Raw genomic sequence first — 18,386 nt, forward strand, 5'->3', positions numbered from 1 at the left:
ATGCAAAATGACGCCTAAAATGCTAACAATTAAGTTAATAAATGTTCCTTTTTTTAAAAAATTAACAAAATGTCCTTTTAGTTAAAAATTTGATGATAAAATTACAATTATAACACTTGAATAATTAAGTGTTCGGTATAGTTATTTTGCACAATAGTATATCATTTTTATGTGCCCGATGATATATTTAAAAAAAGCGAAAGGTAATATATATATTTTAAAATATTTGAAAGGTAGTATATTAGTTTAAGATTGTAGTATATTATTTTAATGTGCTTAATGGTATGCATAATGAACGAAAAGACGGAAATTAAAAAATATGGAATATTAGTTTAAGTTTGAGGTATAGTTATATTTCACTAGGAAATATTGTCTCCATGTTCATTAATATATCATGAAGGAAAGAAAAAAACACGTAGAATATTAAATTAAGTTTTTAGTATATATATATTTTTCGCTATATTGGTGGTATATTAATTTTTCAGCATAGTATTTACTGCTTTATGATTGCGAATATAGTTTTATAATATCTTATTATATATCGTGGAAAAAAATCGTTTTTAATAGTATATTAGTTTAAGTTTATGGTATATTTATATTGGTCTACAGGTATATTATTTTGTATTATGTGATATGTATATATCGTGAAGGATATAAAGAAAAAAAAACTATTAAATATTAATTTAAGTATGAGGTATAGTTATATTTGTTGACAGGTATATTGATTTTACGTTCAATTTGGTATTTCATGAAGGAAAGGAACAAGAAAAAGAAAAACTTGTAGAATATTCAAAATTAAGTTTTTTGTATAATTTTTTTTTTCATTATGCTTTAGGCGGTATATTTAATTTTTGACTATGGTATATCTGCTTATGATTGTGATACGTAATTTTTAATAATATGCTCTTGTATATTGTGGAAAACAATTTATTTAATAGTATATTAGTTTCAAGTTTGTGATATATGTATATTGGTTTAAGATATATTGTTTGTGTAATATCATACGATATATTAATAAAAAATTAATTATATGGTTTAATAACATATTAGACAACAACAACAACAAAATGTAAAAGAATAAAATATATAATACCTTTTATATAATGAAAAAAATAGTTGACAAAAATTTGTTAGTAGAGATGTTTTGATTTATTTATTTTTCATAATTTCTATTAAAGAAATACAACATATAATACCTTTTATATAATGAAGGGTATTTTAGGTATTAAAAAATAAAAAATGACATTTGCTTTATTATTTTAAAAAATAGAACGATTAATTTATCTATAGAGAGTTAGAAATAGGTCCGTTTAGTTGCACATTTCTCATAAAAATAAAAAGAAATTTCAGTACGGTGTAAATAAGAGGTAAGTTGAAAATCACGAATACGAAAACTTTTTATTAATCGATTAATCGAATTTACTTGTCTACTTTTATATTTATTTGAAAGCATACCTCTTTTTATATGCTTATTGTACCCAAAATACCCTAACATAAAAGAGTCCACATGGAGAGTATCTTGAAGTAGCCAAGGCAAAATTGGTACAATATTTTAAAAAAAGAGGTAAAAATAATAGACTTTAAAAAAAAGATGGTAAAAATAAAAGAGGATAATATAAAAAGAATATAGAATGTAATTTAACTTGTGTATGTGTAAAAATCTCTTGAAATAATCCCAAAACAGAATGGGCTGGGCCGGGCCTGAGGCCTGGGCCGGGCATGGGTCTCAGGAGACTCTACAAAACCAAAAGGTATTTGTTAAACCCTACTTCAGAGGACGTAAGAGGTTCGTTCATTCATCTCAGAGCAACAACAATGGGAATACCTTCGTTTTACAGATGGTTAGTGGAGAAGTTCCCTCGCACTGTAATCGATGCCCCAATCAATGGCTTGGACTTCGACAATCTCTACCTCGACATGAATGGCATCATCCACCCCTGTTTTCACCCTCAAGGAGACTGGTATGCTGCCTTATATGAGTACTTACAATATATATATGTATTATTGTTTGTATAATTGATTGAGCATTGTGTATTGTTCTCCACAGCCAGCTCCGAAGACCTACGATGAGGTTTTTCAAGCGGTTTTTAAGTATATTGATAAGCTTTTATCTGTTGCTAAACCCAAAAAGCTACTCTTCCTTTGCAATTGGTGAGTGAAACTCAACTCTGTCTGTTTGTTTGGCTTGGAATATCTTGGTTTTCTTTGCCTGTTTCGTTTGGTAGGCCATATTAGATTTTATTAATACTATTTTAAGTTTTGATTTATATCAAAATATTGTATATATATCTATATATGTATATGCAATACCAAACATAGTGCTACAAAGTAAGGTAAATAGCAGTATACTTACTCAAAATTTCAAATTTGTAAGTGGTATAAATCTACTGCTCAATATTTGTAAAATGTTTTTTATTAATTATTGTCTTAAATATGACATATATAAGGCTTAAATTCTAAATCATTGGGTCTAGACAGAAACATATAGTATTAAAATGTTCTTTTAATAAATTCAAAACAGAGTTTGTATTGATGAAATTGGAGAAAAATTATAGTTTTACAAGCATTAGGTACTTATGTTGCTTTGAAAAAAAATAAACATGGGACTTATACTGTTTATAAATTTAAACTTTTGGTAACTTATGCCGCTATTTACCCTAAAAAGTATGATATATCATACAATTTAATATAATATTATACAATATAATATGATTTTATACGGTGTACCAAACTTGGACTTTTGCTTGTTGTATGACCATATAGTGTAATTTTTGGTTCTTCTTGCAACAAAATATGTTTTTATTTTTGCTTATAGTATTTTTTTAGAAAGTTATTTTCATAATTAAAAATTTAATAATGACTATTTTTCACAAAACATTCTGCTAAAAAAAACTGTAAATGTGTTTTGAAAAGTTTGTGTTTTGGATTAATTTTTTCTGTAGATGGTGTTGCTCCTCGAGCTAAGATGAACCAACAAAGGTCGCGACGATTCCAGGGACTGCTAAGGATGCGGCTGAGGAGGTGGGTTTTTGTTGTCTTTGATCTCTGAAACTTGCCATTGATATCTGTTATGGTACCCAATATTCATTATTAGGAACACAATCAAAGATAGATTACATGAACAAATAGAATTAAAAACACAAAATCTCTGTATCAAACATAACTGTTTTTAATAATGTTTCTTTCAGGCTGCTTGGAAAGTGAAGCTTAAAAATCAGTCAATAGAAGATTCTTGTAAACTTGATTCAAATGTCTGCATCACACCTGGGTCTACAGAATTCATGGCATTGTTGTCTTCAGCCCTTCGCTATTACCATTTACTTGAGAATGAATGAGGATCCAAACTGGCAGGGAATCAAGGTAACTGTCAGTGATATTTACCTGTTTATTCAATTCTCTCTTTCTTTATAGCATATGGATTCTAACTTATTGACATGATGGTTTTGCAGGTCATGCTTTCGGATGCCAGTGTACCGGGCGAGGGAGCATAAGATAATGTCTTACATTCGTTTTGCAAAGAAACCTGCCTGGATTTGATCCAAATACAAGGCATTGTCTATATGGATTGGTAATTTGATGATTCCTTTCATTTAGAAGCGTAGCCATTTTAGTCAATATGGGATATCTAATGATGTTAACATTTGAATTTGATATAGGATGCAGATCTTATCATGCTTGCTCCTAGCATCCCATGAGGTCCATTTTTCTATCTTGAGAGAGGTTTGTGATGAGCAAGTTGAATTTTTCTTCAAAAGTAACTAAAAAAAACATTACTGTAGTTTTCTCATTATCATTGTCCTTTATTATTATGTTTAATTTTAGATTTGGTATATGTAGGATGTCACTTGAAGGATAAATTTGTAAAATCCAAAGTACATGAATAAGAGAAACGGTACGGGCTTGTTGAAAAGGGAATCTAGATAGCTATATCTCAAACCAGAAATTTCAGGTAATTTTCTGTCCCTTGCCAATAATTTTTTTGCATTATTGATTACCACTTTTGAACTTCAAGTGTCTAAAGCAATCTTGTTATCTGATACTTCATATAAGATTTTTACATTATACGTGTGTGTGTTGTGGCCATAAGAATATATAGGTGGCGTTTGGTTGGAGGTAATGAAATGGAATGGAAAGAAGAAAGAAAACAATCTCCATTCCATTATTTTGTTTTAAGTTGCGTATTAAAGTGTTTGAGATGTTATTCCAATAGAATGACCTTTCCACCATTTTGATGGGATGACAATTCCATTTTGAAATGGAATGAAACACCATTCCAATGCATGATAAGAAAAAATTTAATAATTTTTTTATGCTCCAATTTATTTTATGCATTTTAAAATTTTATTCCATTCTATGTTTTCATTCCTCCCAACCAAATGCCACCATAGTGTTTCTTCTAATATATTCTTTTCTTGCCATTTTGTGTTACGGTTTCTTCACATTTGGATCCTCGGGGAGTATTTAGCATATCTTATGGAAATCCCCCGAGATGTTAAAGGAGATTTGGAGGCGCCAAATTGATGATTTCGTTTTGATGTGTTTGTTTGTGGGAAATGACTTTCTACCTCACATTCCGTACGTTGGAAATATACGAGGTTGTCCTCATAAGCTTCTTATACATTGAATTCTAAAATTTTACAAAATGAGATTTAAACAAGAGGCAAAGTTCTTTTTCTTTGAGTCTTAAAATTTCAGTCACTCAGAACTTATATGATGATCTCTTAACCTTTTTGCATATGAATTTTTTTGCTTTGAAAATTACATGAACCTAATAAATGGAATCTTTAATTATTCCTTTGTTGATTTGTCACATTGGTTAGTTTATGCATGTTTGTATAACGTCTCTCTTTTGAATTTTCTTCTCCAACACATTTTTCCATGGACAATAACTATTTAAGATATTATAGTGTTACGTATGTATGTCTTATCCATGGTTTTGTCTTTTACTTTTTCACCTTACTTTATCCAATATTTGTTTGTTATAATAGTTCTTGATTTGGGTGCTTCACATGCTCTCGGGGGGCTATTGAATTACTTGACAATCTATAAAATGGAATTTGTAACAATGGGTGGTTACGACAAATTCTTTTGAGGTGAAGTATGATTTAAACGTTTCTTTTACTATCTCTTATCGATAGGAATTTGTGTTCTTAAAGTGGCCAGATCTTATGATTTTGTTTGATATGTGTAAAGTTTGTATTCTTAATAGATTTTGCACGAGTACATATATTTAATAGTTTATTTTATAAAAATTTATAGGTAAATTTGGAAAGGATGAAGCATTTTTTAGGAGTGGTGGGATCTTATGAAGGATTAATCTTGCAAAAACGTGTCCAGGTATTGATAGTTGTCAAGATCCTTTGCTTTACTTCTCGTTTATTTGCATTTCAAAATAGACAAATAAATAAATAAATTCGATGACAATTAGCTCTAATAATCTTGTCCACTTTGTTTTATGGAGTTTGAACCAAAAAAAATAAAATAAAATAATAATAAATAAATAAATAAGAAAAAAGAAAAAGAGAAATAAATAAGAGATTTGAATTTTAAATGTCCACTCACTTGGAGTCCAATGTCTATGAATTTTTTGTTCTCTTCATGAGTGATGATTGTATTTTACAATCAACATTGATCGTTTTTATTTTATCTTGGAGCTTGAGGAAGTTTTTTGGACAAGCTTACTTGTTATCTCACTCTATTTTAGTTTGATTGAATCATGAATGTGTGGAGAGGAGTTATTGACTCTTGTGTAACGCTCGTGCTTCGAGTTTTGTAGTTCCATAGTTACACGTACGTTACTTTGGGTGCTTCCTAAAATGTCGACTAATCCCTATAAACCAACACGAGTATTTCCGGCATGCTTTATCCTCACTTGCACGTTTCTTAGGAAAACTTTCTGAGGTCACCCATCTTAAGAGTGCTCCAATTCTTAGGAAAACTTTCTAGGTCACCCATCTTAAGAGTGCTCTAAATCAAACATGCTTGACTTTGGAGTTTTCAAGTGATGGGCTACCGAAATGAAAATGCATTTTGCTGGCATAAGTAGTATTTATCAATCCATTTAAACCTTTATAGTGAAATATTTATTCTAACACGAAAAATGAAGGTTAAATAGAGAAATATTTATTCTAACACAAAAAATGAAGGTTCTTTACACTAAAATAGATTAAATAAAATTTATGGTGATATATTACTCAAGCAATAGATCACAAACTAAAATAAATAAATAATCTAATCTTTTATTCATTCAAGATAAAAAAATATAATAGAAATACTTACAATAAAACTCTAACTCCAAAAGAATTAACTAAATGAAATTAAATTGACGAGGCTCATTAAACTTCTTACGTAAAAATCAACTTTTGAGAAAGAAAATTAAATAAAGTTACACATATATTCCTCATTCGGATTTTCTTATGGATCCTTTGTTCCACATGCTTAGGATTTGTTGGTGGTTGTACCGTCTGTTTAGGTTCGTTAGGGTCTTCTATGTCAGACCCCATCTTCTAAAGTGTCTCTTGTAATTGGCTTGTAATCAAAATTTTTAGAGCAAGATAAATGCTTGCTAGTGTCTTTGGATGGCAGTTTAAGGGTCATGATGTTTTTCATCAAGTGAAAGGTAGTTTATGGTTCTAACACATTGTTCTTTCATTTTCAATTCCAATGTAGAAAAGTATCGATGAAACGCTTAATCAATGTGTCATACTTCAAATATTCTAGATACGAATATTCATATTTATTTACTTTGATTTAAGTGAGTCTTTGCCTCCTTCGATTTGAGCGAGTGGGACATAACTAAATATTTTCGTGTGTTATTAGCATTACTAGCTCTCTTTTCATAGTCTCTCCTATGCCTTGATTGATGCTATCCATATTCTTTATTATCCCATGCAGTTCATTTCTCTCATTAGACTTTGATAAGTATCTTAAAGCATTAATGATCCTAACTATATTTAGATCCATAAGCTGACTTTGTATAACCCACAATTAATACTCAAAATTAACTAAATTTTACGTATAATACATAACACAACTAAGTCATACTTACTTGGCAACAAGATGATCCTTTGTAACAATGGTGTGTATGGTGTGAATTTAGGGTCGATATAATTGTGACTCTTACCATGTAACTCCCCGTCTCGGATGTGTAATGCTCGTTTCAGCTGGGTAGTCCCATACCTAAACAGTCTTAGAATCATCACAAGCTTGTGTAACGATTGAAGCGGGGGCATTGTGAATGGTATTAGAGCCACAATTATATCGATTCCAAATTCACACGATATATACACCATATCTGCGATGATCAACTTGTTACCAAGTAAGTATGATTTATTTGTGCTATGTATATATGTTAAATTTAGTTAATTTTGAGAATCTATTGTGGGTTGTACAAAATTAGATTATGGATCCAAATATAGTCAGGAGTATTAAGACTCTAAGACACTTGCCAAAGCTTAATGCGATGACTGAACTTCATGGGATAATATAGAATATGGATAACATCAATCGAGGCATGAGGGAGATTATGAGAAGAGAGCGAGTATTGCTGATGGCACATTTCAATATAGGACTATTTTAATAGACCCTCCTATGTTTGGCACCAAGAATGTAGACTTAGTGAATGAATTTAAACATAATATCACTGAAAGTGGTATTTGAGAGAATCCATCAAAGCCCAATAAGAAATCTGTGTATGTATTCAAATTCCACAAGGCTGGATTACGGAACTTGTGGGTATACACATCATTCGAATCGGTTTTAAACAAATCGAAGAATCCATAAAAGAAATTGACTAACATCAGCTTGAAGGTCCCAAATAGAGGTCAAAGATGGAGAAATGAGAAAACTTAAAGTCTTTAACACCATATTACAATTTGAAAGGATAGACTTTTGTAGAGAAGGATTGAGATTCTGTTAGGCCTTAATGTTAGTCTCGCTAAGTACAACTCATTAGAATTATGGAAGTTGAGTTGTCAAATCTTTAGCGGCCGTGTTCAGCGTTTCTAAGTTTGTGTCTTCTAATTTGGTTGGCTAGTTAAGATTTTTTGTTAGTTTAGCTTATAAATAGAGAGTGCTAGTCTTGTGAGAGGGGTGTGAATTTTGTATGAAATATTCAGAGTAAAATATTACTCAGGGAGTTTACCAAGTTTCTCGAATAACTTGGGATTTTGTATTTGTTCTTGCTCTTATTAATAAACTACCTTTTCATAGTTCTTTCAAGAACTGAATTGGTGCACAAGTGTGTATCGGATTCCATCTTAAACAATTTGTTCTAAATGGAGTAACCCAATCACGTTTAGGACCATTGCGTTTTTCCATATTGTTTTTAATGCGAAACTACTTTTAGTAATTTGTTTTTCAATATGTAGTCAGCTGGTTTACTTGCTCGCTAATCTTATATTTTTCTTAATTAGAAGAAAATCAAATTGATCTTTTGTTACTAACATCCTGCTGCATCAATACTAGAGCTTTTGTTAATCTTTGTTTTTATGTTACTGATTTGTAGATATCTCTTAGTAGATCCGTTGTTCGATGCTTTTATGCTGTCTTATTTGGTTTATTTGTATATGCTTATCCTTCAGGTAGAAAATGAATGGGCTATCCGTGATCAACGTTATTCACAGAATAAAACTGTTACAGAGACATCTTTGGGTTCAAAGTCAGTAAATGTGAGTATGTTGTGAGCTTGAGTTTGAACAGTAACATATTTCCACGGTCAATTTTATTTTATTATTGTTATTTTTTAATGTCATGAAATCTAATTTGAGCCAGTCAAGTGCTATGATGAAGCAAGCACCAGACAATACAACATCAGTTAGCACATCTACTGAAGTTAAAAAGGTGTATACATGACACACTTCAAGGTACTATATTGTATACTAGTTTGAACTGTTTTGTGCTCATAGTTTAAAATTTTTGGTTCTTTGACAGATTAATTTTGGGGAAAATGATTGGAAGGAAAACTACTACTTGGAAAAGTTCAAGGTTGAAACTGAAAATGATCGTCTGAATGTTCGGAACGATTTGGTAAGTGAAGTTTGTTATGCTCTATTTATTTCTAAGTGCCACCTATATTGGCAGCTTATGAATCTATGCTCGGCATAGTTCCTGTTTTCGTTTAATGGTTTGGCTATACTGCAAAAATCTATGCTCTGTAGCTACAAATGTATATGGGTTGGCTATAAATTCCTACTTTTGATGTGACATATCAGATGTAGTTTGTGTTAGAATGATTTTCTGCTATGAAGTCTTGATATTATGATTCCGTATTCAATTTATATCTACAAACCCTTATAATGTGAACACATTCTTTTGCTCTGTGTTATATTTGTTTGTAGTGAGTCCAGTTCTTAATTTCTGGTTCATTTTATGTAGGTGTTGAAATATACGGAAGGGATTTGCTGGGTCATGCATTATTATTACGAAGGAGTCTGTTCCTGGCAATGGTATGTGAGCTTTTCTACACATTCCTTATTTTTAAGTCTTGTATCATGTGTTTCTTACAAAGGGCTAGTCATCCAGTCACGAGTAATGAGTAAACTTTTGGAAATTATATCTGCTTTGATGTTTAGTCCTTGAAACAAAAAATCTTTTTTCACACAAAGTTTCATACTTTTTAGTAACACAACATTCACGTTTCATGTTTTCTTCTTTAATGTCCAACTACAGGTACTATCCCTATCACTATGCTCCATGTGCTTCAGATTTTGTTGGTATTGATGAGTTAAAGATTCAATTCACACTTGGGGTACCCTTTAAACCATTTGATCAGTTGATGGCCGTACTTCCTGCTGCAAGGTTTCTCTCTTTCTTTTTCATTCATTTTTTAAGATTGTATTCGTCGTTATGCATTTTTGCTCTCATATATTAGTCATATGATATTTATTCTCTTGTTCATGTACAGTGCACATGCTCTTCCGGTGTCTTATAGGAAGCTTATGACTGATGCATCATCACCTTTGTTGGCTTTTTATCCAACAGGTCACTAAAATTTACTATGCTTTATGTTTTCCATTTAATGTTAAATTTTCTGTCATTAAAATGAATAGTTTTTCTGCAGATGTTGAGCTGGATATGAATGGGAAACGGTTTTCTTGGCAAGTACGTTCAATTCTGAATTATCTACATCTGAGTATAAGATAAATTTTGTATTTTGTCATGATCAAATTCTTCAACTATGCTTATATTACTTATGTTTAAAAATAAAAAAAGACTGATTTCTACAATCATCATGTATTTTTTTTTTTTTATGTTTGATTAAAATAGATATTAGTTTGATTTCAGTATCATATAGGGCAACTCTATAGATTAAGTTTGTGCTAACAATTTGATGACTTTGTATTTCTTGGAATCCAGGCCATCTACAAGCTTCCATTTATCAGGAAACCATCCTTCTCTCAGAAATTGCCAGAGTAGAAAATGAATTGACGGTATTCTTTTGAACTGCAATCCTATCGTTTCTTTACGAACTAATCAATGTCATCGGGTGCCTAAATGCTTACCCGTTATGACTATAACCATACAAATGAACTATTTTTCCAGTATTTGATGGGTTTTGTCTTGTTAGGTTTCTCATTGGGTATCTATGTATGTAGGAAGAGGAGCGTCAAAGGAACAAATTGGGTATGGATGTGTTGTTTGTTCATGTGACTTATCCTTTAGCAATGAATATACTTTCTTTCTATAGAAGTAATGTTGATCATTTGAGCTTGATCGATACTCAAATCAAACAGGAAATTGTTCCAGAATCCAGGTATTTGTATTAGAGAAGTGCAACTCTATTCTTTCGTGCCAGCTTTTCACAATTTTGGCGCTAACCTTGCTGTATTTCCTTAATCATGCAGTGATGGGATGAATGGTTACATTTTTGTTTCTAATATACCAGTGCAGCCTGAGCAAATATATTCACCAATTGATGGCATGGATATGATCGCTGACAATAAAGTCTTGTAAGTTGCATGCTATTTTCGCATCTTGTCTGGTCTTGTTCAAATGATTATCTTTGCTATCATATTTGATGAATCTTTATTTCTGTTTATCTAGGTCCGTGTTCTACAATTCTCCTGCCTTCCATGCTCACATTCCTAGAGCACCAAATGGAGTTCATTATCCGAAAAAGGTACAATGGTTTGTGTTTTTTCTAGCCGTTATATTCTAAATCTTGGAAGTTTAATGCAACATAATTCTGTGCAGGAGTTGAAAAGAGTTCTAAAAGTTTAATAAAAATTAGTGGTAGTAACTTTCATTATCAATGATTTATCTGTGTTTGTGAAACAATGTTTTCATTAGTTTGTTTGATTTAATCTAGAAATTGTTTGTGGCATTGTTGATGTCTGGCATCTCAGCTTTTCCAATTAAATTGTGTGGTTGGATAACAAACATGGTTTTGAGCACCAAACACACCTTTTAAGTGACCCAAATTTATGTATAGATAGTCCCTCAAAACCATTAGTTTTGTGTACCTACTACCAAGTAGCAACCCAAAGTTTATATTATCCCGAGTTCTTCCTACTGGTTCTAGTCTTTCTTTGAAAATTGTGCTATTTCTTTCCAATCACATGTCCCAGAAAGTGACTAAACTTGCTGCACTGACCACATGGTTGAAACTTTTTGATTCGAAAAGTGCTGCTCCCTATTTTTATGGCTTTGTTTGTATATTCATGTGTATAAAACACACAAATATATAATTTTTGCCAAGCTGATTTTTGTTGATATGTTTATGCAGTCTATCTTCAGGAGGCATGTTAAACCCACACCATTTCTTTGGCATGAGAAGTCTTCTGTTGTTGGACGATTGCATTCTCTAAGGTGAGAACGTCCTAATGCTATCTTTTTATAGAGCAGGTTTTGCTTGATGTTGGAATTTATATATATGAGAGTAATTGTCAGTTCATGCAAAGAATTTGTTTACATCAATCAGATTATTCGAGGGTAGACTGATTATTTTTGCTTGGGACTTTACTGACTTAATACTCTCGAAATAAATGATGACTGCATGCATGTGTTTTTTGTTTTGTTTCCTTTGGCTAATATAAGCTTTTGCAGGCCTATTCACATGTCTATCTCTGGCTCTCGTCTTTCAAACTCAGCTCGTCTACTTGTGACGAAGTGGTATCTTGAAATTGAGAAGCAACGAAAGAGCAAGGGAGATGTAGAGCTTCATGGAGCTAAAACTACTGATGGGAGTCATGCTGCTGCTGAGGGCAAAAGCATCAATGGTAAAACTATTGATGGGAGTCATGCTGCTGCTGAGGGCGAAAGCATCAATGGTAAAACTATGAAACGTATAGCTAGGGCCCGCAGACAAAAGGCGAAACGGGCCCGCAGACAAAAGGAGAAACGAATGGCTGAACTCGGGGATATGCATGTGGGTGAAAAGGGGCCTGCATCCATTCCAATGACACAAGAAGCAGTATCTGTAGATGCAGGCCTTGTTGAAAGTGCAATTGTCGATGTGAGTCATGCTGCTGCTGAGGGCGAAAGCATTAATGGTAAAACTATTGATGGGAGTCATGCTGCTGCTGAGGGCGAAAGCATCAATGGTAAAACTATGAAACGTAAAAAGATAAATACTATAGCTAGGGCCCGCAGACAAAAGGAGAAACGGGCCCGCAGACAAAAGGAGAAACGAATGGCTGAACTTGGGGATATGCATGTGGGTGAAAAGGGGCCTGCATCCATTCCAATGACACAAGAAGCAGTATCTGTAGATGCAGGCCTTGTTGAAAGTGCAATTGTCGATGTGAACATTGGTAAAAGTGGACGTGAACAGAATGATATTATCCACGTTGGCAAAAAGGAACCTGCATCCACTCCAAAGACACAAGAAGCAGTGTTTATAGATGCAAGTTGTGGTGAAAGTGCAACTGTAGATGCAAAATGTAAAAGTGATATCATCCACGTGGGCGAGAAAGAGGCTGCATCCACTCCTAAGACACAAGAAGAAGCATTATCTATAGAAGCAAGCCTTGGTGAAACTGCAACTGTAGATGCCGGTGTTGACAGCAAAGGCATCAATTGTAAAACAAGGAAACGAAGAAGAAAACATGAAAGTGGACGTGAACAAAGCGATATTATCCATGCTGGCGAAAAGGAGCCTGCATCCACTCCAAAGACAGAAACAGCAGTGTTTATAGATGCGGGGTGTGGTGAAAGTGCAACTGTAGATGGAAAACGTGAAAGTGATATTATCCATTTGGGCGAAAAAGAGGCTGCTTCAACTCCTAAGACACAAGAAGTATTATCTATAGATGCAGGCCTTGGTGAAAGTGCTGGTGTTGACAGCAAAGGCATCGATAATAGTAAAACTAGGAAACGCAGACGAAAGAGTAAAAGTGGACGTGAACAAAGCGATATTATCTATGCTGGCGCAAAGGAGCCTGCATCCACTCCAAAGACAGAACCAGCAGTGTTTATAGATGCAGGGTGTGGTGAAAATGCAACTGTAGATGGAAAATGTAAAAGTGATATTATCCATTTGGGCGAAAAAGAGGCTGCTTCAACTCCTAAGACACAAGAAGAAACATTGTCTATCGATGCAGGCCTTGGTGAAAGTGCTGGTGCTGAGAGCAAAGGCATCGATAATAGTAAAACTAAGAAACGCAGACGAAAGAGTAAAAGTGGACGTGGACAAAGCGATATTATCCATGTCGGCGAAAAGGAGCCTGCATCCACACCAAAGACAGAAGAAGCAGTGTTTATAGATGCAGGGTGTGGTGAAAGTGCAACTGTAGATGGCCAATGTAAAAGTGATATTATCCATTTGGGCGAAAAGAGGCTGCTTCAACTCCCAAGACACAAGAAGAAACATTATCTATCGATGCAGGCCTTGGTGAAAGTGCTGGTGCTGAGATCAAAGGCATCAATAATGGTAAAACTAGGAAACGAAGACGAAAGAGTAAAAGTGGACGTGAACAAAGTGATACTATCCATGTCGGCGAAAAGGAGCCTGCGTCCACTCCAAAGACAGAAACAGCAGTGTTTATAGATGCAGGGTGTGGTGAAAGTGCAACTGTAGATGGAAAACTTGAAAGTGATATTATCCATTTGGGCGAGAAAGAGGCTGCTTCCACTCCTAAGACACGAGAAGAAACATTATCTATCAATGCAGGCCTTGGTGAAATTGCTGGTGCTGAGAGCAAAGGCATCGATAATGGTAAAACTAGGAAACGCAGACGAAAGAGTAAAAGTGGACGTGAACAAAGTGATATTATCCATGTCGGCGAAAAGGAGTCTGCATCCAGTCCAAAGACAGAAACAGCAGTATCTATAGATGCAGGGCTTGAAAAGGAGCGCCTGCATCCAATCCGAATATTGGAGAACCAGCAATGATTTCGAACACAGGAGAAAGAACAACATCTGGAGGTGACAATAGGTGAAGATGGATTGACAAGCCTTCCAAATCCCAACAAAATTGCAGGCGATGACAACAAGTGCCTTAGTATTATTCCGGAACAGAAACCAAAGAAAAGAAGAAGAAAAAAGGCAAAGGTAACTGGTAATTGAGGTCAGTATTTGCTGTGAGGACCAACCAAAATGAGTTCTTGTGATTTCTATATATATTAAATTTTGCTCAAGTTTTTCTTCTTATTAAGTTACTTTGTTGCTTATAATTACATGATATGATATTCATGATTTTTGTCATTGAATCTCTAGAGTTTATTTATCATTTTATGCAACATTATATAGATCGGTGAATATACATGAGGAAATTCACTTCAATCTAGATTTGATAATTTAAACAATCCCTCTCTTATATTTTTATTTATTTTTTAAGTTTGATTATTGGCATTCAATTTTCAGTTTGTTTTTGTTTTGTTGTATACTTGTTTAGCTGTTAAATTTCTGTTTCTATTTTGTATCAATGTTTTTTTTGTTTCCTTTTTCTAATTAAAACAAATTTGATCACATATTTGATTCGAAAACTACTTTTCCCTACCCATGTGATAATATGATTTGATATTTTCATGAGGTAAAACTTGAGATTTTTAGAAAATGGTGAATGTATATTTATTTATACATAAAATTAGAGAGTAAATAGGAATTTAATTAAATTAGAGACACTATATTAAGAAACTAACTGAATGCAATTAACTTTAATTTTTACAACTAATATACAATTAAAAGCATATCTAATAAAAATTCAAATAAGTGGTCAAAAGTTTAAATATAGTTTATTTAACATGTGTTATAATAGTATGTATGTAAATTTTGTATTATTTTATTAGTATATTTAATGCATTAAATTATAAATTATTTATATATTTTTTTTTATTGTTTTACATATTAAATTAATAAAAAAATTGATAATAAAATTATTAGTTTTTATTTTTATAAGGGTAATTTGCGGTTAAATTCTTAGATTGAAAAAGTTATTGTTAAACTCTCAAATATCCATAATCGTTTTGATCTGTACTTCTTTCATTCATTTTGATTTGTTAAGTGTCAAAGTGAACTGCCATGGTGTATACAATGTACACGTGGCAAAATAATTTAAAATATTTTAAAATTTTAAAAATAAAATAAAAAAAATTTAAATTCTTTTTTTTCTTTCTCTTTTCTACTTCCTCTTTCTTTTTCTTGGACCCTAACTCCATTAGCCTCCTCTTCTCTTCTCTTTCCACAGTGTCTCCTCTTGGCTTGGTGAGTCGAAGTCAGCTTCGATTTGGCTTTGAGTCCAGCAATGGTCAGCGTGGATGGAATGGGAATGTCTACGACGTTTGAGAGTGATGAGTTCTGAAGCCTGTAGCTCAGATTGGGGTCTCGCCGGAGCATGTTAGGGCATCAGCTCTGCCCACGGACCACCACGATTTGGAACTCTTCTTGAATTGTCTCAGCCACCACTTTCTTCTCCTCTCTATCTCTCTCTCCAAATGTTTTTTTTATCGGGTTTCATAAAAATAGAATCTTTGGCTTTTGGGTCTAATGAATTTATGAAATTGAGACAGAAGAAGAAGAAGATGATAGGTGTTTTGCTCTTATGAGTATTTTTTTTTTTTTTTTTTTTTTTTTTTTTTTGAGATTAAAGAAAAAAAGAAAACGAAAAAGATTGAGGAGGATGGAGCTCGGGAGGGGAATTTTTTGGGTTTATGGTGTTGGAGCTTGTGGTGGATTTTTTGAGTTTATGGGGCCGAAGCATGAGAAAGAGGAGAAATTTTTGGGTTTCTAGATTTTATGGGTTGACGAAGAAGGAAGAAGAAAAAGGAAAGAAAAAAAGAAAAAGAAAAAGAAAAAAATAAATTATTTAAAATAATTATTTTTTTTTTATGATTTTTAAATTTTAAAATATTTTAAATTATTTTTTTAATATTTATATTATTATTATTAGGTAGATCAATGAAAATTTGCCACGTGTACACTTGCGTATACTGTGGTAGTCTATTGTGGAGATACGGAGTACAAAGCAAAACGATTTTTCACTCTAGGGGTTTAACCATACCAAACTTCAAAGTGAGTTTAGTTGTAAATTACTTTTTTTTTTTAATAAAACTATTAATTAAATATCCAATTTTACATTAAAGTTTTGCAATTGTATGTTAAAGTACAATGCTAAAATTTGATGTAAATTTACCACAAAATTACTTTTTGTGCTAAATATTTTATAATTTTTATATTTCTTATTGGAGATAGTCTAATATAGCTAATAAATTCTAACATTCTCTCCCTTAAGCTGAAGAATAAATGTTAATCATGCCTTGTTTGTTACAAAGATAGTCAATCCACACCCCATTCACAACCTTTGTAAAAATATCTCCTCATTGTTCTCCAGATTTTATATATCTTGTGGAGATCAAGCCTTATTGAATTTTTTCATGAACAAAATAACAATAAATTTCAATATATTTAGTTCACTCGTGAAACACAAGATTTAAGGAAATATAAAAAATAACTTGGTTATCGCACTAGAATTTTGCAAGAACTAAAGTTCTAAACCTGAATTCAAAGCTGATAAATCCATACAATCTTACAACATGTTAGCGAAGTATATGTGAGTGTGCCACCTTAAATGTAGCTTATTATTAATTAGTGACATATGCTATTATTTTTATTATTTTTAGTGACATATATGTGAGTGTGCAACCTTCAATGCAACTTATAAGTAGTTAGCGATGCACTGGCGAAATAGTATGATATATTTTACGAAATATAGGTAAATGCATTATATTCAACTTTTAGTTATTTACTAACATGCTAGCAACAATATTTAATATGTTTTGCGACATAAAATGAATTGACATACTTAAATGCAGTTTGTAGTTGTTTAGCGACATGTTTGTGACAATCTTCGATTTAGCAACATTAATTGTGACATTTAGCGATTATTTATCGATTAAAATTTAGTGATGTTTTGCGACATTAAATATATATTTTTTCTCTTTTTTATTTGCAGTTGGTCGTAAAGAAGTGTTTGTGCCCCCAACTTACTGAGGATGAGTATTTTAGGTCCATTAATGAGGGTAAAACCTCTCTTTGTTTTGGGATGGACATCGATGACACGGTGGATGATGATGGTACACAACATTCGATGTTTGAAACGCAAGCCAAGACCATTGCCGTGGCCGTGGGTAAGGCGAATATAATTCCACCACAGCTGCTTTCGGAACTAGCCGAGTCATCTGCTTTGAGCGCTAATACACCAGAGTATAGAGCGCTGGTGGAGAGGTTGGATAGACTTGAGAAGCAACAGTCTGCCATTATAATGTCACATGCAGAGTTATTGAATAACCAGACTAATGTGAGATGTTTACTTCTAGATAATCAGAAAGAAATGAAGGAGTTCTTCATGGCTCAGTTGGGAAACTTGATGACATTGTTGAAGGAGGGGGCATCACAGCCACAACCATCCCAGCCGGAAAATTACAGATCGTCTGATGTTGAAATTGACCACCGTTGTGATCAGGAGGATGATGTGTACCCAGAAGATTGGGAACACAATGATGGTGAGCATTCGTCTCTTCCAACGAATACCATTATCACAGCCATTGGTGATACACAGTCACATGACGATGTCTTACTCATTACTTTTGTCGCTACATAAGTCACTCTATGTTGACAATGCTTTCTTAAAAGTTTCATTTCATGTTTCCGTAGGGTCATTGAAAAATGTTGTTAACATTGTTAACAACATTGTCGATCCATATTGCCAATTGTATAACTCTATGTTGACAATGACCCAAATGCTTTAAAACGAATATATTTTAAATGAATTGAACCAGACATCGCAGTATGTCAGTTAAGTCAGTGCTAAAGATTGTGGTTTATTGTTAGATATCACTAAATCTCAAAAAATTCTAAAAACAATTACGAACCTAGAAAATATCGCTTAAGTAATTCACAACGTAGATACACGTTTCCATTGTAGCATGTTGATAACGTCATCGTTAAAG

At 32.8% G+C, this 18,386-nt stretch overlaps 1 protein-coding gene and 1 pseudogene across 1 annotated transcript; both read left to right on the forward strand.

Moving 5' to 3' along the window:
* Positions 1-1,791: 1,791 nt before the first annotated feature.
* Positions 1,792-14,775, forward strand: LOC133038044 (uncharacterized; annotated as a pseudogene).
* Positions 14,365-18,181, forward strand: LOC133037741 (uncharacterized). Its single transcript, XM_061115200.1, has 2 exons — positions 14,365-14,506; positions 17,390-18,181. Exon 2 carries the CDS (start codon positions 17,480-17,482, stop codon positions 18,035-18,037), a length of 558 nt encoding a protein of 185 aa, XP_060971183.1. The 5' UTR covers positions 14,365-14,506; positions 17,390-17,479; the 3' UTR covers positions 18,038-18,181.
* The last annotated feature ends 205 nt before the right edge of the window (positions 18,182-18,386 follow it).

Source organism: Cannabis sativa, chromosome 5 (genome assembly GCF_029168945.1).
Source record: "Cannabis sativa cultivar Pink pepper isolate KNU-18-1 chromosome 5, ASM2916894v1, whole genome shotgun sequence".
In the NCBI taxonomy this organism is placed as follows: domain Eukaryota; kingdom Viridiplantae; phylum Streptophyta; class Magnoliopsida; order Rosales; family Cannabaceae; genus Cannabis; species Cannabis sativa.